General features: G+C 51.0%; 1 protein-coding gene across 2 annotated transcripts in view; it reads left to right on the top strand.

Moving 5' to 3' along the window:
- The window catches only part of USP7 (ubiquitin specific peptidase 7), a 53,429-nt gene that overhangs the window by 19,402 nt on the left and 6,461 nt on the right, over positions 1 to 27,566 (top strand). The window contains exons 1-21 of one of the 2 annotated variants that reach the window (XM_043914293.1): positions 5,312 to 5,416; positions 6,153 to 6,327; positions 10,244 to 10,442; positions 11,926 to 12,064; positions 12,728 to 12,816; positions 14,658 to 14,766; positions 15,580 to 15,710; positions 16,140 to 16,194; positions 17,070 to 17,150; positions 17,250 to 17,340; positions 19,498 to 19,580; positions 21,303 to 21,412; positions 22,751 to 22,907; positions 23,616 to 23,760; positions 23,996 to 24,126; positions 24,770 to 24,904; positions 25,136 to 25,237; positions 25,397 to 25,502; positions 26,239 to 26,331; positions 26,421 to 26,488; positions 26,781 to 26,881. In XM_043914293.1, coding sequence (XP_043770228.1) covers positions 10,357 to 10,442; positions 11,926 to 12,064; positions 12,728 to 12,816; positions 14,658 to 14,766; positions 15,580 to 15,710; positions 16,140 to 16,194; positions 17,070 to 17,150; positions 17,250 to 17,340; positions 19,498 to 19,580; positions 21,303 to 21,412; positions 22,751 to 22,907; positions 23,616 to 23,760; positions 23,996 to 24,126; positions 24,770 to 24,904; positions 25,136 to 25,237; positions 25,397 to 25,502; positions 26,239 to 26,331; positions 26,421 to 26,488; positions 26,781 to 26,881 — 2,012 coding nt within the window. In that variant the 5' untranslated portion in view covers positions 5,312 to 5,416; positions 6,153 to 6,327; positions 10,244 to 10,356. Of the gene's footprint in view, positions 1 to 5,311; positions 5,417 to 6,152; positions 6,328 to 10,243; positions 10,443 to 11,925; positions 12,065 to 12,727; positions 12,817 to 14,657; positions 14,767 to 15,579; positions 15,711 to 16,139; positions 16,195 to 17,069; positions 17,151 to 17,249; positions 17,341 to 19,497; positions 19,581 to 21,302; positions 21,413 to 22,750; positions 22,908 to 23,615; positions 23,761 to 23,995; positions 24,127 to 24,769; positions 24,905 to 25,135; positions 25,238 to 25,396; positions 25,503 to 26,238; positions 26,332 to 26,420; positions 26,489 to 26,780; positions 26,882 to 27,566 lie in introns of those variants that run through there. The other variant, XM_043914292.1, reaches the window with a different exon arrangement.

The raw sequence follows: 27,566 nt of genomic DNA, 5'->3' as shown, positions 1-27,566 counted from the left end.
TTCAAGGCCCCGCCCACCCCTGTGCCCGCCTGCTGCTGGTTCCTGTTCCCTGTGGAGCCTGGCAGGTGCTTCTCGGGACTGCTGTCTGGGCCTGTGTGTCCCTCTGCCCTTCTGTCGCCTTAGCCCTTGTGTCCAGGGGCTGCTCGTCAGTTCTCCCCGCCGCCTGGCCCAGCCTGCTCTTGACACATCTTGATGCTTGCTAAGAAGGGGGACTAAACTCTGTGAGAGGAGGGCTGCCCGCCTCCGCCTCCCAGGTGGGTCGTGTGTGCAGAAGACCAGTGTCGGGAAGGGGGTCCACCCCTTGAGGGGATGGAGAGCCTGGTAATGTGATAATGGATTTGAAATGACTCTTTTGAAGCATAGTTGAAGTTTTCCAGTTCTGGGAGGTTTCACAGAGGGAGGGAGGGCGTTTCCTCACAGTCCACTGGCGCTGTGGTCCTTGTCCGACTGGGCCGGGATGGGACTGAGCTTGTTGGCAGAGCCCGTGGGCTCTGCGGCCTGGTCGGCACCGGCTCCTTCCCGCCCGGCGGCTGCTGGGGTGGTTGACCTGCGTGAGAGCAGACAGCTCAGACTGGCCCTTCCGCTCCATGTCTGTGTCCTCGGTGACCTCCACATTCTGCCCGAGGATGCGTCCTCTGTCTTCTCTGTCTGTGGAGGCCTGGCTCGCCCTGAGACTCCCCCAGGGGGACCGGGGTTGACACCAAGCACAAAGTTCTCCCACAGAATTGTAGGTTTTATAGGGGCGTCCGGAATTGTTTCCCAACACCCAGGACGTTCTGGCTCCTTGGGGAGTGTGACAGCCGACACCTGTGGGTCCCTGCTTTTGTGGAAGCCTTCTCGGACCCCCTCCTCCCTGTCCTCTGCTGGGGGCGGGGCCCCAGCTGCTGCCTGCCCCCCGCCCCCAACCCCACGTCACCCCCACTCCCCACCACGCCTTCCTATAACCAGCCCAGCCTCTCAGCCCAGCTCAGCAGGAGTGGTACATCTTCTGTCTCTCACCATTGAGTTATCAGTTGCTTCTTTGAGCTCAGAGCCAGGGGTTTTGTGGATCAGAACCTTGGGAAATCAAGTGTATCTGAATTCTTGAGAGGAAGTGATGGAGTGGAAACAGGATATATATGCACATCTCCGTTTGGACCTGTACAAAACTCTGTTTCTGAACCACTTTGCCTTTTGAAGGTGATCATCTCCATTGATGGTTGCTTGATGATGTGTCTGGGCCTGAGAACTGTGGGCAGCTTTAAAAAGAGAATGCTGAGTGAGAGCTCCTGGAGCTTCTATGCAGTCACTCTGATGTGGCTGAGAGAACCCTGCCCTCCCCTCCCCCACCCCCAGCAGATTCTGCTGCAGAGCCATGCAGACATGGCGGGGAACTGCGCGCTTGGACCAGGAGGTGACTCGCGAGCCCAGTGGGGCCTCATGACGCCGAGAGGAGAGGAGGGGGCCCAGGCAGAAGCCCGGGGGCTCTGACCTGGAAGTCAGGGTGGACTCGTGGGGTGCGGGGCGGGGCTTAAGCTGGGCTGGTGAGGCTCTGCTTGACCCATCCAAGGACCCACTCATGCAAGGTCGCCGTGGTGTCTGTGGCAGTTCACTTACCCTGTCTGCCCTTTTAAACCAAGTTGTGGGTTTTGCTCATGGGGTTGTATCACTAGTTGGGATTTTGAGGAGTTTGAAGCGGGGTGGTTCTGAGTGGACAGCGACTCTGAGGCGGGGCTGGGCCCTTGTGGCCCAGCTGCCTCCTGGGGGCGGCATACAGACTTAGTTGGAAGGCCGTGAGGTTTTATTGGAGTCGTTTGGTCCCCTCTCCCCAACCTTTTTGGGAGAAGTTTGTGAAGTGATGGAAGACATCAAGGCCATCAAAGTGGAATTTTCTGTTTTTCTCCTCCAGGAGTGAGATTCGGGCACTAAATCGGGGCCACCTCATTTCCATAGCAATTGGCCAGTGTTCTTTGGGTCAGTGCCTCCGGGTTGTGACATCACAGAGGTCTGGGAAGAGTAAAGCTGGATATAGGCACAGGGAGTCCCTGTAAAAAAGCAGGAAATGCAGGCTTTGTAATTAAACAGGGGAGGCTTTTGTGTTTCTAAGTCACTCTTTTAAAAAGGTGTTTTGTGCCATGTGTATATATTAAAATTTGCCACTGATACTATCACAGTGCTGTTGTCAAAAGGCCTACTAATCATGAGTAATGGAAATGATATGTTGTATTTCTGGGCGTCTTGTGTATATTTCAGAATGATAATCACCCCCTTCCCCTCCCTGACATTTAAGTGTACCAGAGACTTGGTCTGTATATTTGAGGCATTCTGTGTTGTCACTGGTGTTTGTAATCATTGTGTCATCATTCATATCTGGCCGAATGAGAGTTAACATATCTGGGAAAATTCCAGTTGGGCAAGACATGAAATTCAGAACAGGATCAGTTTATATGGTGATAAACAAACATAAATGCCAATCTTGCACTTCTTCCTTGATGATAAAGACAGCCTTATCGTTTAGGATATTTCTGGAAGCCTAGTTCAGATTGTGATATCAGGCACTTCCATCATTTAATTCTGGTCCAGGGATTTACTGTGTCTTAATTAAAGTTTTAATCCTTTTGTTGAACTAACTCATTTAAGAGGAGCTTATTTTAACTGGATACTCAGTCCCTTAGGAGCTAGACTTGAGTTGCCGACCTTTTCTCCAAGGGTCCCGTGCCAGTTGATGGGGAGGGCCTGCTGCTGGCACTTTGCGCATATGCGTCATGGGCCAGCCAGGGGGCTTTTCTGCAGTTCCACAGCTACCGGCCTGGACCACTTGTCGCCATGCCTGTGAAGGGTGGAAAAGTGGTCAGCCCAGCAGGAATGTGTACTGTGTAAAAGATGGGACGGTGCTCAGGAGAATCTCATTCTAACTGTGGAACCATACCCTACCCGCCTTGCCTTTAGGAGCCAACTTCAGAGACACTTTTGTCAGTTTCGCATGTGTGCAATATCAACCATACTTTAAAGCTCTTCTAAAGACCTGAGAAACTAAAGTCAAAGTACCAGGCACATGTCAAGCAAATGACTTCAAGATTTCTAGTGCATTCATGTGACATGTGTGTGTGTCTGCAGTGAAGAATCACTGCTGCTTCAGAACCATGTACTAGTTTATGTTCTAGTCCATGTTTGTTGTTGTAAAGGGCAATAAGAATTCATATAGTCTTACTCCAACAAAACTCTTATATCTTTTATAGCTATGGTGATAGATATGGCATCTTCATTTTTAAAAACGTAATACTGTTAACTCAGAACCTCATACAGGTACACTGAGAACCTTAGTTCCCCGATCAGGGATTGAACCTGGGCCCTGGGCAGCGAAAGTGTGAGTGCTAACCACTGGGCTGCCAGGGGATTCCCTGAGAATCTTTTTTAAAAACTGCTGTATAATACTCCATTGGTGGAGTGTGCTGGGCCTTTGTAGAATTTTTCCTCAAAATATTTTTTGATGGTTAATTAATTTAGGAGGGTAAATGTGGAAATTTCAGTCAATGTACTTTTTTAGCATATATGGTTCAAGCTAGATAAGCAACAGGAAAAGGAATTTCTACTTTTCCTTACTTCTTTCCCCAGTTTTTTTGTCAGGGTGTCATGATTGAGGGAGCCAGTTTAAAAATTGTGTTTTCATAAACAGCTTTTATTGACACCCTGACAAAAAATTAATTAAATGTATATATTGATATTTAGTGGCTCAGCTGGTAAAGAGTCTGCCTACAATGTGGGAGACCTGGGTTTGATCCCTGGGTTAGGAAGATCTCCTGGGGAAGGGAAAGGCTACCCACTCCAGTATTCTGGCTTGGAGAATTCCATGGAATTTACATGGGTCGCAAAGTGTCGGACATGACTAAGCAACTTTCACTTTGGGCTTCCCTGGTGGCTTAGACGGTAAAGCATCTGCCTGTAATGCAGGAGACCTGGGTTTGATCCCTGGGTCGGGAAGATCCCCTGGAGATCCTTCTTGGCAACCCACTCCAGTATTCTTGCCTGGAAAATTCCGTGGATGAAGGAGGCTGGTGGGCTCCAGTCCATGGGGTTGCAAAGAGCTGGACACGACTGAGCGGCTTCACTGGTTTATTGATATTTAATAGAACAAAAACATCAAGATTGGCAGTGGTCTCAATTTGGGTGGTAATACCTGTTTCTTGGCTTCCAAGGAACTCTAAGGTGTGTTTTGAGATACGTAAGAAAAAAAGGGCAGTTTATTTAGGAATTATTTGAGAAATGTAACCTGACAGTTGGGGGTTGGAGCTTGCCTAGAGGGGAAAGGTGCTGTCCGTGGTGCTGAATCAGACCCACTGCTTGTTGGAGTGGTATAAAGGCTCTGAAATACTGGAGTCCAAGGACACAGCTATGTCGCTACTTTAAAAACCACATCTCCTGCTTGTAGCTGATATTCTTAATTTCTGTTGAGTGTCTGAATTGCCAGGGAAAGCTGACCATACAAGGAGACACAGAACATCATTAGTTGCAGTAAACTGTTCTATATGCCAGGACAGGATTTAAATGTGAAGTATGGCCATTTTGACCAGTAGAGGCTGTTTAAATCCTAAGTCCTGCCAGAAGTTTAAATTTTTTTTTTTCTTTTAAACCATGGCCCTATGTCTCGAAGAAGATTGTACTCAATGACTGAAGAGGGATGGGAGTGTTACAGTTGGAGTTTACACTTCATATTTGCCAGTCCTTGGTTAAAAGTTTTAAATCCTCACTTCTGATTTTATATAAATGTTTTCCAGACCAGCCTTCAGCAAGCATTTTGCTAGTTTCGAGATCCTTTCTCGAATCTTTGTCCATTCCCATCCTCCTAGGGACTCCCTTTTCAAATTCCCCACACCCCAAAATGCCATTCCTGTTCTTTGGTATGGATTCATACTTTATATAATTATAAAATTGAAGTGTCCAGTAACAGTTTGAAAATGAGCTTGCTGTTTCAAGGCATGTGTGTCCATGATGGAAGATTCTAACGTACACTGTTTTAGTAACCGCCCCCCCCCCAAACAATATTTTCTCTAGGATTGAGTTTTAATGAGTAGAAACCTTTTTCAAAATAAATTTCATTGCAAATTCAGCAGATTATTGTGTGTTCAGATCCCACTTAGCATTTTGAAAGGAACAAAAGTTTGTTTAGCAAACATATCAGTAAACATACCCATACTTTTGGGTTAGAGTGCAATTATTTGGCACGGTTGGAACTTATTGGTGACTGGAAATCATCCAAAATACAGATATGTTTTGTTTACTTGATCCAAGCCAGGAAGGTAAAACTCATGGAATTTCTTTGTTTCCTTTAAAGCTGGAGATACAGATGACCCACCGAGAATTACCCAAAACCCTGTTATCAACGGGAATGTGGCCATGAGTGACGGGCACAGTAACACAGAGGAGGACATGGAGGACGGTGAGTACCCAGGCTTCGTCTCCTGGTGTCGGGCAGAAAGCTGTCGGAAGCAGACACTTCTTCCTGAGGACTGCTGAGTCTCTTTGAGAGTAGCTAGTTTTCAGGAGGTTGTATCTGAGCAAAATTTAGGAGCCTGGTTTGGTTTTGAATTCCACGATTGCCTGCAAATTTCAAGGTAAGGTGATTCTCCCCAGCCTAGCCAAGAAGGTTGAAATACAGAAGTCTGTAATTGATGGGTATTTGGTCAGGCCTGCAGTTAATTTTCCAGCCACTCCTAGTATTCAAAACAAGTACCTTACTGTCCTTTCCTTTTCGTCTGCAGCACGATACTTCTAGACACTGGAACGTGGCTTCCCATTGCATTCCTATTGTAGCAAGTCTATCAGTTGTCTGTAGCTGATCACCCCTCCCCCCTCCGGTTAGGTTCGAAACCAGAATCGAGCTTTGGGCTTCATCCCCCAGACTGACTTTTGGTCTTTTATCTTCTCTGCGCAAAGTATACACATTTGTACACGCATGGGCATTTTGGGCCTAGGGAAGCACTTTCTCTCGAGGCTATTTTTTCATTATGCCTTATCAGACGGGTGTGACCTGTGCGTTTGCCAGGTCGACCCCACGAGAAGGTAGCAGCCAATAGTCACTTTATGCAGCCCCCAGGAGTCTTGCAGTGTAATATGAAACCATGTTCTGTCAAAAGCGTGTCCATCAATCCTCATGAGGGTTGTGTCCTTCCCAGGGGTGTAACGGGGCAGTTGAAAGAAACCGTCAGTCACGGGCTGCACCACCAGAAGGACTGCTGTTCAGACCTCCTGCCAAAAGCTCAGCCTCCATGAGAAACTGCAGCCGTAGTTGAGAGTTCTCTCACAGTGCGCTTTACCCCTGGCAGCGGGCTGAGGCCATATCTGAGGAAGGTAAAGAGGCGTGGTCTGACCCGCTGCTTTGTTACCTGTGGAGTGCGCTTTCCACCGCAGACAGGGGGCGACGGTGTGGGGCGGCCCCCGGATGCGGGGGCCCTTTGGTTCCATCGCAGACCCCGGATGGGGTCAGAGAGCAGTGGTTCAGAGAGCGCCGCGGGGGAGGCCCGAGGCAGGGGGTGAGGGCAGCCTCTCCCAGAGCAGGGAGCCGCCCCAGCTCGTCCCATGGCACAGGCTTGTCCTGGCATCGCCCCCGGTGTTCTTGGGGTGGGGGGGCCCGGGAGGAGGCGCAGACGTGGACCCAGGAGCAGGCTTCCGAGGCCTCCGAGGCCTTTTGGTGGATCCTTCTTGGTCAGAAAGGGCCGTCCTGTGCTTTTTAGTATGCCGTGTTATCCCCTCCTCTCCGCCCTGAGTCGTGACAGCTCCAAATGTCTCTCAGAGTGGCTAGAAGTCTCCCGGGGGCCCCAGATTGCCTCACCTGAGAACCAGTGTAAGGAGATCACAGTGTACACAACACCCCTTTCCTTTTGAGGCCAATTGTACTAAATTATTAGTAGGCAATGATGGTGTTATGGAACCTAAAAGCAGAAATGCTCCTACTGCGAATTATCAGCTGGAAAAAGCACTTTACAGGACAAGGTAGCAGTGGTCTTCAATACCCTTTGTTCCTGGTCTTCTGAAAGGCCCAGGGGCAGGAGCGTGAAAAGACGGTGTCTGTGGGGCGGGGGGGCCACGGTGATAGTTATTTTGAACCATTAATGGCAGAATATGTGTGTGTGAAAATTGTTCAGAAATCTGCAGAAAGAGGAGTGCTGGATTAAGTTTGTTTCTTTACTGAGTGCTTCTGAGCTGTTAGCCTCCTAACATCTTTTTCCAAAAGCCCTTTTTGTTGTTGATGATGATTCCCCAAGCCTCTGAAATGCTAGAACCTCTTTTCCCTGAGTCTCCTTTGACATCGTAATGTAGGGAGGTCACACAGTGTGGGGAACCGTGGGTTGGGATCCTCAGTCTGTACCGAGAAGCCTTCGTGGTGGGGGAGGCTCTTGCACGGCAGTTGAGTGGCGGACAGCAGAGGTGAGAGAAATGTCCAGCTGAGGTAGAGTGATTGTTGTAGATCTAGGTGGTGGTTGGTGCCCGTGAAGCAATAGTTGTTTTTGGTTTTTTCCCTGGGGATTAACTGGGATGTGCAAAGACTGGTATTAGAATGAATAATTGAGGTTTGATACAGCTTCTGCCAGAGTGCCCTTTGGGGGAACCTCAGGCCTGCTTTTTGGGGGACCAGGTTCTCTGCCAGGATGTGTGAGGGCAGCAGGCGGTACACGGTCGCCGTCCCTCCATTTACGACCAGATGCTGGTGTGGGTCGGTCAGTGTCCCATGGTGCTCAGGCAGGTCAGAGTCTATTTGGATGAGGTAGTAATCCAGCAGGGTAGGAGGTGGCCTTCGTAATCCCAAGTGTACCACTTTTACCCAAAAGGGTTTCATTTTGAAGCTATTGCAGATAGAGAAAGCTGCATAAATAGTCCGTGGAATCCTGGGTACCTTCCACCCATTTTCTCCCCCGGCTCCTCAGGGAATGGTCGCCAGGCCAACCCTGTCCGCCAGAGAGAGAGGGGCTTCCTGTCTGCCGCTCTCCTGCACCCCTGCCTGTCTGGATCTACTGGTACTTAATGCAGGTTCCCAGCTGCTCTGTTAGCGGGAAGAGCTCAGCAGGCAGCCGTGCTTTGGTCTTGGCCACCAGTGCTACAGGCTTGAAGGGCTTGAAGACAGGGCGTGGTGACATTTTTATTCACATGAAATCTCACATCAAACCTCCTGATTAGCATATTTTGGAAGATAATCCTGTGCCTTGGGCGGGAGGCAGCACCTCACATCTGGTGTGTGATTCTGGAGTGTGAACTGCCTTGGGGAGGGGAGGGGAGGAGGTGGGCCTGGGTGGCACTGGGAGCCCTGGAGGGCTGGCCTGCTCCCGGACCCATGCCAGGCTCGTGTGGTCCTGTTTAAGATTAATTGAGGATTTTGACTAAAGTGTGGGGACGAAGAGCAAAAAGGCATTTTTTTTGGTCTGTATAAAACTCATCCTACACAAATCTGAATGGTAACTAAAAGTCACGTAGGTGGGGGCTTGTGACGTCATGTCTTTAGGTCCCTGGAACGTGTCCTGTCATCACCGGATAGCAGCTGGTTTAATCAGGCTCTGGGTTTGGTCCCCTAAACTCTTAAGATGGCATTGGTCACTGTGTTTAGTGTTTAGGACCCACAGATCTTGGGTCCTAAGACCCCCTGTGCCACCTTGGATGAGACAAGCCGCTTGACCTCAGCAAGCCTCGGTGTCCCCACCTGTGACTTGGGAGCTGAGTCACACCTGCCTTGCCTGGCTGCGGGGTTTGGACGCTGCTCAAATATGATGTGTGTGGCTGTGAAGGAGCAGCCCGCTTCTTTCCCCAGCACCCTAGACAGCATTCTCTGCAACAGGCGTCTTGCCTTTCTGTGGACTCTTATCTCGGGAAGGGATGAGGGTGACCCCTGCAGAGGCTCAAATGCATCACACGCCGTGCAGCTGCTCTTCCTTTGAGGGCCTCTGCCAAGAGCTGGGTTACGGGTAGTCAAACAAGTGGGGACAGAGCCTTTAAACGGAGGGAAAAGCGCTGTTAGCACATCCTATGGGGTTTTCTTTCTTTGGTAAAGAATACCACCCTCTCATGAGGACTGATGGACATGTTTTCTTAAGAACAAACTCAGCCACAATGGAGGCAGTTCTGTGTGCAGAGAAGTGAAGCGTGGAGGGCCTGGGTGTGTTCTCGGCACGCTCTTCCTAGGCCTGAGAACCCCACTAGTGCCGGGGCTCGGGGATGACAGAACAGCCCCTGCTGCTCAGCCAGAAAAGGCCCTCCTGTGACTCTAGGTCACATGTGGCCCTCGGCCCCTGCGCCTGTGAGCTGTCCCCTCCTGCCACCGGACAGGCTCGTGAAGAGCAGGGAAGTGACTGGAAAGTTGCATAGCAGTTTGTCCTCCCCGCTGCAGTTCTCTTACGTGCTGGCCGGTAACAGGTTTTTTTGGGAGGGTTGGACAGCTGGAGAACGCCGATGGGTTGTTGGCGCTAATTATCACTACCTGGGGTTTCTTGAAATGAGTAGTCACCAGCAGAAAAGGCTAGAATTCAAAATGTGACTTTTTAGTTTAATTCTTATCAATGCTTTGCTTTTTATTGGAGGAAACCTTGATTTCTTAAGTTGGCCTTTGGTCTTGCTGAGTAAATTTAACAGTTCATTCTGTTCATGTCCAAAGAAATACCAGTTTCTTCATTCTCCCCCCGCCCCCCCCCAGATATTTCCCCTTAGAGAATCTAGGGCGATTTCACCAAAATAGTGAACTGATGAAGTTAACGTTTATTTTTAGCTAACTTCTTAGGAACGGTCTTATCTCTAACTAGTGCTGCACTTCCCAGGAATGGCTGTCCCCACTCCTCGGAAGGCCCTATTTGCCTGCAAATCCATGTCTTTTCTCTACATTCAGCCCCGGTCTCAAGCCCTTTTCTTTCCCTCCTGAAGCCCTGTCCTTGAACAGATGTGACAGGAGAAGTTTATTCCTTTCCTCCAGCCTTTCCACTCACTGCGGATTACTTGGGAATTAAGACAGAGCAGAGTAGACGTTCTTAATCGCACTGAGCCAGTTTGATGGGAAGGCAGGTGTGTGTTGCTGGCCCTCTGAGTCTGGGGTTTCATTCACACAAACTGTATGTCATCTCACAGTTTAGATTGCTACTAAATTGGAGATGATGCTCTCCTTTCCCCAGAGGGTTAGGCTTTAGCGGTTGAACTGCCATTGTAGAGAATGTTTATCCCAGGTTTGTCCTGCTTTCAGTGTTGTCTGACAGTCCCCGGGCCCTATGATTGACAAAGTGTTCTCTTGCAGACACGAGTTGGCGCTCCGAGGCAACCTTTCAGTTCACTGTCGAGCGCTTCAGCAGACTGAGTGAGTCGGTCCTTAGCCCTCCGTGTTTTGTGCGAAATCTGCCGTGGAAGATTATGGTGATGCCACGCTTTTATCCAGACAGACCACACCAAAAAAGCGTAGGATTCTTTCTCCAGTGCAATGCTGAATCTGATTCCACGTAAGACAGTTTAAATGATGCAATTACAAATCCACAATTAGTTATAAGCCAGATTGGCCTCTTTGAATTTTGGATTTCTCTGTGAATTTCCTTGCTGCCTCTACATAGCAATTTGATTTTCAATTAGATTCAATACATTTCCCTCTTTAAAAACTCACTGGTAGGTATTATCTCTAAACTAGAAAAGATGTATATTTTTCCTGCAAATAAAATACTAAACTTTGTGTATGTGAGAATCTACCTGCCCGTGGAACATGGAATTAGGGCCTCTCTGGACTACCCTGATTCTTATTCTGCCAATAACTGCCAGAGGGGAAGACGACAGTTAAGGAAAACTCTCCAGGCAGACATCCGCACTGTATGTTAACTGATTCTGTGGGTTATTCGGAAAGTTAAAGACCAAACTCCTGCTGCTGGGTGTTTCCCAGCAGCACAGCTGAGCGATTGTTTGGGGGGTCCCAGCTCCCTCTGCCTCACCTCATTCCACATTGACCAGCCCAGGAGACGCCGCCTCCCTGGCCCACGTCTCCCTGCGCCCCCAGATCGTGGCCCTTGGCACCTCGATGCAGATGTTCCCGAACTGGCTCCAGCGGGCTGCCGAGGCCCCGGAGGACCCAGCTGCTTTCATTTTTCCTCTTTACCTGGGTGTTTCAGAAGCCAGTTTTCAGGAGCAGTCAGGGCCTCGGCTGTGTTTTTACTTCTGTGTTCAGTTCACATTACGACCTGACCTGATCGGATGAGCCTTTGGGCTGGGCTTGTTTAGTCCCGCAGACGGCCTGAGCCTGAAGAGCAGGTGGCTCGGGCGCAGCCCACACAGGGGGCCCGAGCGGGCAGCAGCCGCCGCCCCTGTGCTCACGAGTCTGCGGCCATGTCAGAGGTCGTTTGAAGCAGTCCTTCTGTGAGCTCTGAATTGGGCCTCAAGCATTTAACGTGCAGCTTGCCCTGGACGTCTGCACTTGCAGTTGTTCCCAGGTGGCGGGGTCCTTCTCAGAGCCCCCGAACAGCCCGACCCAGGAGCCTCGCAGCCCCAGGGGGAGGGGCAGGAGTGACACCTGTAGAACCTGGAGCTTTCGGTCTGTTATCTAACAACCAAACAGCTTTATCATCATTCTTCAGTGCTTTTCAGGCAGTCTCGCCATATTTGATACTAGAACTACTATCTGACCAAAAAGCTATCGTCTCTTGTCAAATCTCAGGACACTATTTGAAGTTCAAACGCTTGTGTTTTATAGATATCAATAAAAAAACTTGAAACCTTTTAGAAATCAAAAAGACATAAAACGTAGACTGAAATCCCTCCAGACTACACAGGGGCACCCCGGGACCCTCTTCACTTCTTTCTTCATTAAAGATCTACATGTGTGCCCTTGATTCCATCTAAAAAACATAGAAGGAAATGATGGGGCAATTTTGTGTGCTCTTAAAGCGGGGTCAGGTGTGGGTCAGGCTGTGGACTGAGGCTCGGGTCGCCCTCCTCGCACAGGTCTTGGTCCTGTCACGCACAGGCGGTGCTGAAGATCATCAACTACAGAGACGACGAGAAGTCCTTCAGCCGGCGCATCAGTCACTTGTTCTTCCACAAAGAGAACGACTGGGGATTTTCCAATTTCATGGCCTGGAGTGTAAGTAGCAGTTACTCAGACTGAATCATCCGAGCCTCAGTCCTCGTTCCCTGATTCTTAATTCTTCAGCTCTTCTATCCATTTGTTTCAGAATCAGAAACATTTGCTCTGCGAGTTGGATAGGTAACTGAAAATGGGTTTCTTCCTGATTCCTTGCCGAGGTTTTCAGCAGCCAGTGTTTTGATTAGATGTTGTAAGGTAGTCTAGCGCTTTTTGGATAGGCTAGATTTCCTTTAAGAAAAATAATACCGCAGGCACGGTGCGGGGAGATTCCAGTAACCAGTGAATTCTTACGTCAGCGCTTTGGGGCTGCTTTTGCAGGCGCAGAAGCCAGTAGGACGTAGGAACGCTCTGCTCAGCTCTCTGGAGTGTTCTCGGTGGCCTCCCTGGACCTTGCCTGCTAAGTGGACATGGAGGTCTTGGGTCTGAGATGTGGTCTCCCCCCACTTCTCCAGGAGGCATCCAGACTTTGGCTGATTTCATTCAGAGGACAACATTGTTGAAAACAGGCCAGAGCGCTGCAGAACTAGAAAGCACAACTTGGGTGTTTTGAAAAAGTAGTATTTTAATCTGTCAAGTACAGGGCCCCAGGGTAATTGTTTGAAATGAAGCGAGTATTCATGTGTTCTCATGCAAGTTGGATATTCTTTTTTTTTTTTATAGGAAGTGACTGATCCTGAGAAAGGATTTATTGATGATGACAAAGTTACGTTTGAAGTCTTTGTGCAGGCGGACGCCCCCCATGGAGTTGCGTAAGTTTCCCTTTGATTGGGTGCTGTGGTGAGAGGAGTGAGCCGAGGCGCCCGTGGCAGCAGAGACGCACCCTCCCGGTGCTCGGCCCGCGCGCACGGCGGTGCCTTTGTTTGGCACATTTATCGAGCAGTTTCTAGGAGCCTGGGCTTTCCTGGTGGTTCAGGTGGTAAAGAATACACCTATAACAGGAGATCTGGGTTCGATCCCTGGGTCAGGAAGCTCCCCTGGAGGAGGGCAGGGCAACCCACTCCAGTATTCTTTTCTGGAGAATCCCACGGACAGAGGAGTCTGGTGGGCTACAGTCCATGGGGTCACAGAGTGGACACGACTGAGCGAGTAACACAGTTCTGTGAGCCCGGCACACTGCTGGGCTCTAGGACTGTAACTGTGGTGGACAAGGCGGCCACGGTGTTACATCCTCAGAGAACTCTGGGACCGGTCAGGCAGAGGAGTTAGTAACAGTGACTCTGGCAGCACATGTGCTTGTCATTCTATTGGAGGGATGGGCAGCTCCATGATGCGTGTGGTGGTGGGGAGGGGTGGGGAGCTGGGAGGGTGGGCTCCTGTCCCGGGTCTGGGAGGGCTGTGGGCAGAAGCAGGGTTTTGGCCTTGAAGAACATATAGCTTTGGGCCCTTGTTAAGTGGGAAGGGAGAAGGATGGGCGGGGCATCGGGGGAGTGTACCGGGGGCTCCAGAGGCCGAGCTGGCGCGTTGGCATCAGGTTGGAGCTGAACGGGTGTCCTCAGGCCAGGAACTGAAGAAGCGCAGCGTGGTCTAGGAGCGAGGCAGGTGCAGGTACCCTGTCTGCTCACAGTGTTTCTCTCCCCGTGTGGCCCTCCTCTGGCACGAGCGTATAGGCTGACCTGGGAAGAGGGGGGCTTGGTGGCACTGGGAGTTTTAAAAAACAAATGAGATTTGTTGATTTTCATATTAATTGGGCTACTTGCAGAGAAATCAGACTCCCCTTTTTGAAACACACACTTAAACTGTACAGTTGAATCATATTCAGATATCCAGGGTCAAGGGTGAGCAACAAGGTGGTATTTCTAGTTAAGTTTTTTGTGGGGTTTTTTTTTTGCCCTTGTTTTAAAAACGTGTTCCCCTATACTTACGATATGTCTTTTAACTTAATAAAACAAAGCAGATTGGGTTTTTCAGACTTAGCAATCAAAACTGTCTTACTCAAGAAAACCTAATACCCGCAGCATCAGAGTCTTTGCCGACGCTGACCTCACAGAAAACATCTAGCATTGGCCACGTGTTCGCATAATGTGTGCAGAGAGGGAGGGCTCCTCTGCTTCCTGTTACTGCGGGGGGTTGTGGGGGTGCTGCAGACTGCTGACTGTCCTAAGCAGCCAGCCATACAGCGTACTCAAGAGAAGAGGCTCCGGGAGTTGAGGTCTGACCCTGTCGGCATACCCGTCCTCGCCCATGTATGTGACACTACAGAAAAGAGGGTTTCGGCGGTTCCCACCTTGCACCGACTACACGTGTGTGTCATGCGTGTGCGAGGGAACCAGTCTGAGAGCAGTAGACTAGCTCGTGTGTGGGAGCACTGCTCTGGGTACATGATGGCCATGCAGCCGCTCCATTCAGACCGAGTTCCCACTAGTCCCCGCACTTGAGTGGACCACACACGTGATATTGGAGGGAGCCGGGTGAGCAGGACTCCTGGCTTGGCGACGAGTTACTCGCTTGGAGGCGGGTGCTCGGACATCACCCCGTGTCAGGAGTGGGGCGGAGGTGGTTGCACAGAGCAGCCAGCCCCAGCCACACTGCCCACACACGTGGCAGAAGCGTGGGGGCGCAGCCTTCCCTGAACCTCAAACTGGTCTCATAGGTGGGACTCAAAGAAGCACACGGGCTACGTCGGCTTAAAGAATCAGGGAGCGACTTGCTACATGAACAGCCTGCTGCAGACTTTATTTTTCACAAACCAGCTACGCAAGGTAAATGGATGGTGTTCCTCTCCCTCAACCCTCCCCAGCCTGCCTTCTCTCTGCAGGATTCTGGGGCAAGAACAGCCCGGCCCCAGGCTTGTCTCCAGGGAGGGCCCTGCCTCACGGTTACACGTAGCTTCATTCCTCATTGTCCAGATACTTGTGAAGCCAAGTAGTGTGATGAAAAGCTTAGTACAGCCAGCAAACCCAACTTCATTGGGCTAGAAGTAATCAAGCTTTTTTTTAAAATATGAAAGTCAGTAGTAGCAAGATATGAAAAGCTTTATATGGAAGTTGATGAGTTGAAAGACTACTGGCCAGGAATCTGATTTTTCACTTTTTATAGATAAAACATAAAATCTAACAGGATAGTTATTTGTACTTTAGGAAGGTCGTGAGAATAGCACAGACCCATTGCTGGGTCTGCTGTCACTTACTATTTGCATCACACTAGTCTTCCAGGAAGCATTAATTACCTTGATAGGATTAGATTAGAGGCTAGCTGAGTATGGATAATTTCAGTAGCATTGAAGGTTTCATCAACTTTTTTGTTCACATGTCAAGTTAAAAATCTTGCTCTAAGAAGTATGAAATAGAAGTGATTCTCATTGGATGGTAAGCTATGAGTAATCTTTAAAATTCTTTTTGCAGTTTCTTGTAACTTCTAGATTGTCTTTAAAGATGTCCATGATTGTCCAAAGAATGTTCTGGCTCTTTGGGGGGATAGTGAGAAGCCCTACCCATCTACCTTAGTCGTTGTGGTGTTAGAAATGATACTTTCACATAAGATTCCATTTTTACTTCTGAATTGCTTCTCTTTAGGCTGTGTACATGATGCCAACAGAGGGCGACGATTCATCCAAAAGTGTCCCTTTAGCATTGCAGAGAGTGTTCTACGAGTTACAGCACAGCGATAAGCCTGTAGGAACAAAGAAGCTGACCAAGTCGTTCGGGTGCGTGTGGGGAGACCTTTCCAGCTAGTGGACGCAGAGGGCTTGAGAGCGGAGAACAGGCACGCAGTCGCGTCAGCACATCTCACCAGTGTTCTTTGTTTGACCTCTTTGTCAATGGAGGCTTTTAGAATTTTGCTTGAGAACTAATGCACCACTTAGGTTTACCTGTCAGGAAAAGGATAGGTACGGTCTTCAAGCTTCTGTGCGTTTACTTGCAAACATGACCTCCCCATGCAGTAAGACTTTCAGAACAAGAGAAGGTTGTGAGCGTTTTGGTGTTGAGATAAAATTCAACTTGGCTTTGAATTATAACCCTCCAAAATAATCCTCTAAATTAGTTTAAGAATGATGACTGGTGATACGGTTTAGTTTCTTAACTCTCCTGTGAAATTTAGAAGTTTCAATGTACATTCATTTTATCTTTCTAAGGTGGGAAACGTTAGATAGCTTCATGCAACACGATGTTCAAGAGCTCTGTCGAGTGGTGAGTTTCCTCCTGTAATTTTTTTCCTCTTACATTTCATATTTCGAAGCACTGTCAGAAGTTGTTACCAAACAAAACCTCAGACCTACTTTAGTCACTGTAATTCCAGTTATGCCCATCTTTGTTCAGGACCAGGACTATGCTAGAAAGAAAAGATGGCACGTATCTCATTTAAAGGCCAGAAAGACTGAAAAGTGATTTGGTAGGAAAGTGTGAGGGGAAACAGTATAGGCAGTGGACTGTTAATGTGTTAAATTGGCGTAATCTACCAGTTAGTAACCCAAGAAACAAGTCCTGGTTGAGGCAGACCTCTGTGTGGGTGACTCTCCCCCAAACCGCCTCTAGTCACTAGCAGGTACCCACTCTTCCAGTCGTGATGCAAGACACTCACACACACACACACACACACACGTGAAATGGCAATTCAAGGTGATTGGCTGGGCAAGGTGTGTTTTCTTTTTTGCAGCACTAGCTGGATTGAATCCAGTTCATTAAATATCCATGGACAAACCAGTCAATCCTGTTGACAGGCTCAACCTCATTAATCTCTTGGTGTGGACCAATACGAGTTAAGTTTAGTGCTCAATTTACATGCTTTTCCACAGAGGTAAAATGAATATGAAAATGCTTAAAGGCGCCACAAGTTACTAATTCATCCCAGAGGCTGTGTAGGGGGTTAATCTCAGCTGTTGCATGTAGTTATTTCTGTAAATATCCAACCAAGAAAGAAGATTTTGTATGTTTTTGATAATTGCATGCTAAAGGTCATAATATTTATAGTCTAGAATTTTTTTGACCATTGAAATTTCCTAGTCGTGTTTCAAATTACTGCATAATGCGCAACATTTTCTGAAAGCCAAAACTTTCTCTTCCAGTTGCTTGATAATGTGGAAAACAAGATGAAAGGCACGTGTGTAGAAGGCACCATACCTAAATTATTCAGAGGCAAGATGGTGGTATGTGATTACCAGTTCTGAAGAATGACTTGTAGAAACTTTTCAGTGCTCGTGTTCTGACGCTGAGTGCCTAAGCCACCTTATTTTCCTTGCTTGCAGTCTTACATCCAGTGTAAAGAGGTAGACTACCGGTCCGATAGAAGAGAAGATTATTATGACATCCAGCTAAGCATAAAAGGGAAGAAAAACAGTGAGTTCTGTGTGCATAGAGCACGGCCTTTTCATGGTTTGTTACAATGCTTCATTGATCATGCAGTTTCTACTGAAATACACTATAGAGAAAATGGCCCAAATGATGAACGTACCTCATGAACACACGCAGGTAACCCCACTCAGGTCAAGAAACTTAAAACGTTTGCTGATTAAGTGAGACGCTGGCCCTTTGCTGTCATTGCCCACCTCTCCTCCTGGGAAGCGTTGGGCTTCTAACATCCTTTGCTGGATGATTTTACAAGGACGGGAGCACGTAGAACATAGTCTTCTAATTGTCGATTTGCTTTTTCTCAGTGTTCCCTCCATATACTTGTGGCAGTAGTTATCTGATCATTTTCATTGCTGTGTAGTATTCCACTCTGGGGGTATAACACAGGTCTTTGGAAACCATTCTTTTCGAGCTTAGCAGATGCAGCCATTTATCCCTGCCACTCCCCAGCAAGCTGCGAGCCCTTGTTCCACATCCACTCCAGAGCAGTTAGTCATCAGGATGGTGGAAGATGGTGCTATCTTGGGTTTGATTTTCATTTGCCTGGAAGTCAGGGAGAGTTCACCTTTTCAAAAGCTCCTTGGTGATTTGGGTATCTTCCGGAACGTGCGGAATGTAGTTCACGGTTACTTGATGTCCACGTCTGCTAATCCTGTGATTTCTGGGTCTGTCTCCGTCAACTTGTCTCTCATCACGGGCTGTGAGTTCCAGCCCCACTGCCTGTCCAGTCATCTTTCATCAGATGCCAGCTGTCATGATTTTTATTTTGTCAGGTGTTGGCTGCTCTTCACCTCTGTTCTGGGGCACATTTCAGTTGTATGGAGATAGTTGATGCTTTCGAGGCCTATTTAAGTGTGGTCTCTTGCTGCAACCGTGGTGTTCAATTGTCCCCACAGCCGAGGCAGCGTCTGGCAGGTTTTCTGCCCGAGGTCCCGTCCCTGTGGGGCTTTCTCACTGTGGCTGCAGGGAGCAGGGCTGTTGCAGGCCGGGGTGAGCTGTGGGGGCTGTCCCTCCCTGGTCAGTGCTCAGCAAGGCTCTCAGAGAAGCCTCGGCTCTCCCAGGCCCTCCATCCTGCAGAGGCCAGCTGCCTGGGGCCCCTGTAATCCTCACACTCTCAGATTCTGGGGTTTCCCTCCCCATCGCTACCGCCTGGAAGGTCCGGGCAGTGAGCCGGGCCTTGGCAGGCTCGCGGGGGTCCCACACTGCCGTCACCCAGTGTGTGAAGGTGGTGGTTGCCCGTGTAGTAAAGACCAGTCCGTGCGGCTGGTTCCTCGTGGGCTCTGGACCCTGGGCTGGGTTTGGGGGCTCTTCCCGCATTGGGGGCTCACTTTGTTTGCTCTTGCCGTCTAGCCGTTTAACAGAATTTCATAATTGTGAAATCCAGTGTTTTGCTCTTTGCTTTTTGTGCTGTCCCTGAAGTCATCAGACAATTCTTCTCTCTTTTCTGTCGATCTCCAACCCACCCAGAGCAGTTCCTTTCTCCCTGGGGTCAGTGTGGACCCGAGGTGCTCTGCCTGCCCTGTCAGCGGTGAGCCCTGCGTATCTGTGTAGGCCTGTTTCTAGACTCCTCTGCTGGTCCACTGGCTGCCATCCTTGGATGAATTCTGCGTTCTTCCTTTTCAGCGTTATAGTGGTGTAACTGACGCAGTCATAAAGGGTTAGCGAGGATCCGTCTGATTGGATGTGCATGGATATTGTGAGAGAATTACTGCCCCATCTAGTCAGTGAACTCGCCCATTATTTCACCAGCATCTGTGTTTAAAACTTAGGGGTGAGCACACTTAGGTTCTACTGTTGAGAGTTACACGTGGCCGCATTCTTGGCTGTTTCTAATGTTGCTGATGTTGTTATTAGTCAAACATCCACTCCATGTGATCGTAAGACAAGATGATATTGTAAGATCCTATGAAAAACCCAAACAAACTTTCTGGCCAACTCAGCAGCACCCTCAGTTTGCTTAAGAGTAAACACCTCTCCCTGGGTCAGTGCAGGCGCAGAGCTGGGAGTTCGTGTTCACGGCTGCGGTGCTTGATATTTTCGTTCCTCTCTGGCACCTGAATTGAGCGGTTGGTTATGTTATAATTGAAGCTTCAGTGATGACTTTGGCTGACTTTCCTCTCTCTCTCTCTCTCTCTCCCCTGAAAGTTTTTGAATCGTTTGTGGACTATGTGGCGGTAGAACAGCTGGACGGTGACAATAAATACGACGCCGGGGAGCACGGCCTGCAGGTAACTGAGACTGGGGGCTGGTGTCCCCTCCGGTCCTTGCGCTCCGTGTTCAGACCCCTCACTTTCCCGCCAGCTGGAGACCCACTAAGGGTCTGTCCACACGCTGCTGGTGTGGAGCGCGCGGAAGGGTCGTGTTTCTCAGTCTGGACGAGACAGCAGAGAGCTGGTCGTGTCGCTGGTGCAGGGCTGGGGATGCCGTGGGCAGGAGGTGGCCGAGCCTCCTGTGGATCGGAGGCGGGACCGTCACCCGCCTCCCCTGCCCCTCCCACTCCATCCAACCCTGCCCCTGACCTTACCGCATCCTCCGACTCGGATCGCTGCTGTCTCCCGGGCACAGGGAGAGCCGCTCAGTCACCAAGACTCCCGTTTTGGCGGCTGCTGGCGATGGTGCTTTGCCTTTCTTCTTTGCTGGTTTTCTGAGAACCCTGACTCCCAGCACGAGGAGCGCATTTCTCTTGTTTGTTGCACAAGCGCTCGTGTCCCTGCCTCTTTGCCACGCGGCCTTGCAGGAACTCTGCGGAGCACTGAGGGTGTGACCCAGCCACAGTCTGCGGTCACAGGGCGTGGCCTGTGGCCTGTGCAGGCTGCGGGTCAGGCTGCTCGGTGGATCAGCGGCGCCCACGTGGGTCCAGCCACCCAGCCTCGTAATCTCCACTGACTGACTCAGCTAATGCCTGAGTGTTTCAGACTGTCCTGTGTTTACCAAGCTTGCTAATTCAGTGTGTGCGCGAGTGAACCCGTGTTGCAGTGGGTCACAGACCTGCTGTCCTGCTGGGTCAGGCCACTCGGGGTGCTGGGGTGTAGATCAGTAAGTCTCTTAGGGAACATGCTGCTGGATATGCTTAGGAAACACGAGTCACAAGAACCGCCCTAATCCACGCTGAATGTTTTGGGGTCTGGGTGAGCAATATGTATATTAGAATCAGAGTCTCTGGGGACAGTGGCCAAGAAACAGGATCCTTCTATTACTCTCCCGAGTGGCACTAAAACCATGCCATTCCTTTGTGTGGCAGTAGGTTCCTGGGTTTTTGGTTTTCTTCCCAGAATTGCCCTGTTCTCTGAATACAAGAATGTACATCAGAGAACATTGCCACATAGGTGTGGCTGCTCGTGGACACCCATTCCTCCAGGTGGGCATTTCCTCACTGGTCTTGGAAGTAAGGTTCACAGCTCAGAAGGAAGGCCTGATGGCATGGTGGCGGCTGGATTTGGCCAAGGCTGCTTTGAGTGAGGAAAGAGCCGGCTAAGGCGGAGCGGAGACGGGGGAGTGAGGCGGGGGCTGGGCAGAGGCCATGCCAGCAGGCAGGGGACCTTGCTGTTAGCAAGAGGGGGTGTGTTCAGAAGTGGGAGTGAACCGGTCGGCACTGACCACCCTGAGGAAGGGCGGCGCTCACAGGCTGTTCTCCTGAGCCCCGACCACGCCCTTCTCTTCCATTTGATTTTCTCACACTTCTCCAGAATTTCAGTGTCTACTGACTGTGTTGCTAGGGCAGCAAGTGACTGAGCCTTGGTTGCCTTCCCCGTCCCTGTCCCTGGGCAGTAAGATAGTGTGATGCAGTCTGAGAGGAGATCTCCCATGTAGGGCATTTAAAGGCCCCTGTACCTGTCTCCCCAGCAGACGTCCCCCCTGTGTTCCCATCCTGATGTGAAATGCTATCGCTTTGGTGGCTGGGAGAAGTAACCGGAGGCGAACTAAACCTGCATTTCTTTTTCAACGTTTAGGAGGCAGAAAAAGGAGTGAAATTCCTGACATTGCCACCAGTGTTACATCTGCAACTGATGCGATTTATGTATGATCCTCAGACGGACCAAAACATCAAGATCAATGATAGGTAATGTAGAGGGCTGTGAGAGGTAGGGTGTGCCCAGCGTCCTCAGGCGGGGGCTAGTCTTGGTGCCTTGTTAAAGTCTGTCTGTCCTCGGTCTCCTCTCTTGTTAGGTTCCTGCTCTACCGAGGTGTCCCAAGAACTTTTCTGGGGGGGTGGGGGGCGGTGCACTGGGAGGCCGAGCCTTACAGCCTGTGGGATCTTCCCCGACCAGGGAGCGAACCCGTGCGCCCTGCATTAGGAGTGCGGAGTCCCAGCCACTGGGCCGCCAGGGAAGTCTGATCTGCCCTCTTGAAGGGATGGCTTCAGGGGCTGCAAACCCCTGTCTCCTGCTCAGGGAGCCCCTTTGTCCACCCTCAGGCAGATGACGCCCTGGGGAGGGTGCTTTCTGCTGCCCAGGCTCTGCTTGCCCTAGAAGTGGGGCTTGATATCCCTCTATTGCTTTACCTAGGATTCTCCAGTGGTTTGTTATCTCTGGGTTCATATCGACTTGCAGAATGTGCCAGACTGGTCAGGGGTGCTGGTGTAGGTGGGTGTGCTCCCCCCACTGCTCCATGTGTTTTCTAGACCCTTCAAGCACCTGTAAGAGATTGGTACCCCACACTGCTTTGTCTGGTTCAGCAGACAGAACTTGGAGCGGTGACTTTGTACCCCTTGGTCAGAGGGTACAGCCTGACAGTAACCAGCCTCCTGGACGTTGGCCAGTCACCCCCAGACTTGGGGGAGGGCGCGGCTCGACCACATTGCCTGCAGCAGCCGGGCCTGCTAGCCTGTCCTTGCCCCTCACCGTGAGCCCTGAGATGGCGGAGCTCGCAGACCAGCGGCCTACAGGCCCATCCCACCTGCTGAGCTTTGTTGGGCCCTCACCTCGGTTTTCGTCCTAGTTTTATTGGAATCAGTTGCCGACATTTTTTCACACTGTGAGCTGTCACGTGGAAGTCCTGCTTCTTGGCCTCTGACGGGCAGGACATTGTGTGGTGCCGGCCCCGGGTCCCTGAGGGCAGTGTGGGGCCGGCTCTGCCTCCCACCACAGTCTTCCTGGAGATACCCGCCTCCTAGAAAAGGCAGCATATTTTGCTGTAACACCCTGGAATTGGGGAACTCCGATAGGTGTATCAGTACTCTGCAGGCATTTTTCTCAAATCAAGCCTCAGATTTTTGTCGATGTGCAAGTCACCTGAAGGAGTTCTGGGGACCTTGCATGTAAAATGCCCTGCCCTCTCCACGGAACAAGGGGCTAGGGAATTAAGAGGGCCTGGTAGCAAATAAAACCCTAAGGTGAAGTGTCTCACCAGAAGTGAAACCTAGATTTCTCGTTAAATGTTTTGTTTTGTTTTGAAATAGGTTTGAATTTCCTGAACAGTTACCACTTGATGAATTTTTGCAAAAAACTGATCCTAAAGACCCTGCAAATTACATTCTTCATGCTGTCCTGGTTCATAGTGGAGATAATCATGGTGGACATTATGTGGTTTATCTCAACCCCAAAGGGGATGGCAAAGTAAGTATGGGTCAGGGGGTCCGGTGGTCAGGAGGCTGTGTGGGAATTCAGTGATGCTTCAGACTTGGCCTTGGCGGCCAAGGACTCCTCCTTGGCTTCTGACGTGTCTGCACGTTCTGATCTGTGTTAACTGCTGATACTTTCAAGTGGATTTAAGTTGTGATTGTCCTTTTTATATACATCTTAGTATTGGACGTTGGACCAGACAGGATCCCTTTCTGTCTGACCGTTATCATCTGTGGCCCTCGAGGGTGGGGCTGCGACCGATGCCTGTTCCCGCAAGTGCCATGCATAATGAATGCTCTGGCTTTGCCTCGTTCAAGTGGATCCCATCACGTGACCTTCATCAGGCGGAGCAGATGAGGGTCTGGGGGTCTGTGTCCAGGCCCAGCGAGGAACAGAGCAGGTCGAGCCCTGCTAGTTCACACAGGAGGGGATTTGATGGAGGGGCCCCCATGGCCAGGTGCAGAACCTGCAGCGTAGGCATTATTGCCCGGTGGACTGAGATGGAGCCTGAGCTGAAGCCGGGCTGGTATCTGAGCGCCTTGTAAGAACTGCCTGTGGCTGGATGTCGGCAGTTCCCCCAGAGTTTGGGACGAGGAAGGCGAGAGCGCTGGCAGGATTCCGCGGGTCGCCCGCGGCAGAGGAGGCTTCAGGGAAACGCTGCCTCGTCCTCCGTGCGCCTTACCCCTGTCGTTCCCGTCACAGTGGTGTAAGTTTGACGACGACGTGGTGTCCCGGTGCACGAAGGAGGAAGCCATCGAGCACAACTACGGGGGCCACGACGACGACCTGTCCGTGCGGCACTGCACCAACGCCTACATGCTGGTCTACATCCGCGAGTCCAAGCTCAGTGAGTGCGCGGGCGCCCGCCCTCACTGGGCCGCTCCCCTCCCGGCCGCGCCTGAGCTGCGGCCGCCCGTCCAGACTGCGGCTTGCCCCGCCTCCCTCCCGGCATGCCCTGGGAGCAGCCGGCGTGCCCGTGGGTCTGCATGTGGACCGAGGGGGGCGAGCGGCATTACCCTGAAGGATGGCTTTGTTTGCCGGCCTAACGCCCAGAGGTGAAGGCAGGTGCCTTTGTCCCCCAGGTGAGGTTTTACAAGCTGTCACCGACCAGGACATCCCTCAGCAGTTGGTGGAACGATTGCAGGAGGAGAAGAGGATTGAGGCGCAGAAGCGGAAGGAGCGGCAGGAGGCCCATCTCTACATGCAAGTGCAGGTCAGCCTCCCGCCGGCACGGCCGCTCCGCGGACCTGGGGCTCCCTCCTGAGCACGGTGCCCCGTGAGCACGCAGCCGAGGGGACGCTCGGGCCAGTCCCCTGACCGTTGGGAGTATTCTTTCCAGTTCGGGGGGCAGCTTAGATGGGAGAGGTACTCAAGCTGCCAGAGAGGGCAGCCGTGTGCGAGCGTTCATGAAACGGGCAGGGGACTGGAGAACAGTGGGTGAGTGGGGCCTGGATGAGGGCCAGGCCGGGAGAGTGCTGTCAGGGGAGGGCGAGGGCTGATTTTGGTTCCTGATTTAGTTGCCATTAGAAAACGGGAAGTTGTATCAAGTTGAAAGGTACCTGTGCATCTGGCTCTATAATTGGGAATTCTCTCACCCAGGCAAGCTTGCAGTTGAAGCTTGTGGATGAGTTTAGAATGGCTGCATTGGAAGTATAGGGTTTGGTCTTTCCTAAATAAATGAATATCTGATTTCATGCTTGGTCACTGGGGGTTTCTCTGCGTGGGTCGTCTGAAGAAGGCAAAGGACGAGTCACTCTTGCTCTTAGCGTTGGAACCTTGGCTTCTGTCTGCGTGGCCTGGTTCTGTTCTGCCTTTTGGGTGTAAACCCTGCCCTGTGTTCCCACACCTCTTGGCAGATCGTCGCAGAGGACCAGTTTTGTGGCCACCAAGGGAATGATATGTATGACGAAGAAAAAGTGAGATACACTGTGTTCAAAGTGCTGAAAAACTCCTCGCTTTCGGAGTTTGTCCAGAACCTGTCTCAGACCATGGTGAGCGCGGTCCTCTCCCTCCTCCACCCCCGGCGTGCGCCGGGTGCTGCCGGGCCCCTTCCCTTCCGCTCCTGCCCTCAGCGGCTCCCTGCCGCCTGCGCACCGCCGCCCACACCCGCGGGGAGAGGGGTCAGCATCACTCCCCCTTCTAATCACAGAACCGTCACCTTGATCCCAAATTGAACCACAAAGTGATTGTGCTTCGATTAATTGAACTGTGAATACTTCCAGGGCTTCCCGCAAGATCAGATTCGGTTGTGGCCCATGCAGGCGAGGAGCAACGGCACCAAGCGGCCGGCCATGCTGGACAACGAGGCCGACGGCAGCAAGACGGTGAGCGCGGCCGGGCCGGGCTGGGCGTGCGCAGTGCCCGCCGCGTGCCCTGCCGTGTCGCCTGTGGTCCAGTGGCATGGGGTTGGACTTGTCAGTTACTCGAGTCTCTCACCCTCAGCCATTTAAGTCTCCTAAACCCGGCCTCTCTCTTGTTAATAGATGATTGAACTCAGTGATAATGAAAACCCCTGGACGATATTCCTGGAAACAGTTGATCCGGAGCTAGCTGCTAGTGGAGCCACGCTACCCAAGTTTGATAAAGATCGTAAGTGCCCCCCTCGCCCAGCCTGGCACCTCCAGGGGTGGAATTAGGAGTTCTGGACCATTGTTCAAAACACAGGGCTAAGCGTTTTCTCGCAGAGAAATCTCACTGGTCCCCAGAATGCTGGCTAACATCTCTGTGGTCAGGTCAGGTGAGCCTGGGCTGTAGCTGGCGGGTGAGGAGAAGGTGGCAGCCGTGTGCTGTGGGTCGTGTTCCCTGCTATGCACGTGACAGACGGGATGGAGCAGGGTCGCTGTCAAGGGCCAGCAGTGAATACTTGGCTCTTTGTGGGCCGTGACCCTCTGCCTGCCACTGAAGCGGCCAGGTGGCCTCAGAGGTTGGGCACGGGAACCCCGCTGCAGCACAGCTTTATTTGCAGACAGGTGGGTCTGAGCATGCTCTTCTGTATTGCTTCAGGTGGTCACTTGTCTGGCAAAAACGCAGACACAGCCCTGAGCAGGTATCCCCTGGTAGCTAGTGAGTATCTGGTCTCGAAACTAGGTTTCCTACGTTCTCTGCACTTACTCTCGTCTTCGCTGCTTCAGATGCAGCGCTTCCGCGGGTTTGATGTTTGAAATGACGCTACAGTCCTGGGCTCAGCCCTAAGAACCCTCCTGGCGCACAGTAACTGTCAGTGCTACACGCTGTCGCTTTGGTTGTCACTAAAGCTGACTGCGGATGTTTGTTAGCATTGCACTGACTGGAAGATCCCAGCAAAGCCTGTTTGTTAACCTTGCAGATGATGTGATGTTATTTTTGAAGATGTACGATCCCAAAACACGGAGCTTGAATTACTGTGGGCATATCTACACACCAATATCCTGTAAAATACGTAAGTCCGGCTGCGGTCGCCTTCTGAGCGGGTTTTGCTCAAGTCGCCACATGTCGCAGCCTTGGATTCTTCATTTTTCTTGAACCCAGGTGACTTGCTCCCGGTTATGTGTGACAGAGCAGGATTTATCCAGGATACTAGCCTTATCCTCTATGAGGTTTGGATCCTTATTTTTCTGTAATCCTCACGTCGGTGTTGGTTTGGGAAGGACGGCTCCTGTCTGTGTGGCTCCCCCTGAATTTGCATTGTGAAGACCACAGCCAAGTGGGGTGGTGTCAAGTCAGGATTCTCTGTCCTCATCTGACTTTCCCTTCTGTGGGGTCCATGATGATTATTATTAAAAATGTAGAGCTAATGGAATTGGGTGTAGAGAAAGGACATACAGTGTGTGGCCATATTAAACATTGGACAGGTGTTGCGTTATAACCGTACCGTTTCTTTCACTGCAGGAAGTTAAACCGAATTTAACAGAGAGAATTCAGGACTATGATGTGTCTCTTGACAAAGCCCTCGATGAGCTAATGGATGGTGACATTATAGTGTTTCAGAAGTACGTACCCCTTGAAGGGTTTTTCTCTCCTTGCACAAAGATCCGAAGTCCTGGAACCAGAAAACAGATCACCTCTAGACCCCGAGTCACGTTTTGCTTGATGTTGGCAGCGTGTTGACCACAGCTGGCCTCTTCTTGAGTTTGGGAGTCAGGGGTGGTGAGCTTTTTCCTCACTGGATGCTTTTAGTTTCTAAAGATGGTGACAGTGAGCATGATAACTATTTGCAGGGGGACAGAGGCCTTTATGGAATAGCAAAAGTGTTGTCTTTTCCTGAAAACATCAAATTCCGTAGCCTGCACCTACTCGGGTAATCACTTGGGTCTGTCTGCATGAGACCCAGCAGGTGTGCGGTCTGAAGGCAGCCTGGTGACACGGCCGGGCTCCTGAGGCCTTCTGGTGGGGTGGGACAGTCCTGGACCCTGGCCACGGGGAGGCCGCCAAACACGGGGGAAGAGTGGGGCAGCAGACTTCTCCTTAAGGGCCAGGCAGTGAGGATTGTAGGTTTAGTGGTGACCCGCTCCCTTTGAAGGAAAGTGCCAGCCCACCAAGCCCTGGTCAGGGAGGAGACCCTACACACCTGGCAGGGTGGGCCCCAGCGTGCGCCCTGAGTCCTCTCCCTTGTCCAGAGGGCACCGTTCTGTCTTGGGAGTGAGATCAGGAGCGGAAAGCGGCTGCCCTGTGCTG

The sequence above is a fragment of the Cervus elaphus genome, chromosome 10 (genome assembly GCF_910594005.1).
Source record: "Cervus elaphus chromosome 10, mCerEla1.1, whole genome shotgun sequence".
NCBI classification, from domain to species: Eukaryota; Metazoa; Chordata; class Mammalia; order Artiodactyla; family Cervidae; genus Cervus; species Cervus elaphus.
This window is presented reverse-complemented; position numbering and strand designations above follow the sequence as displayed.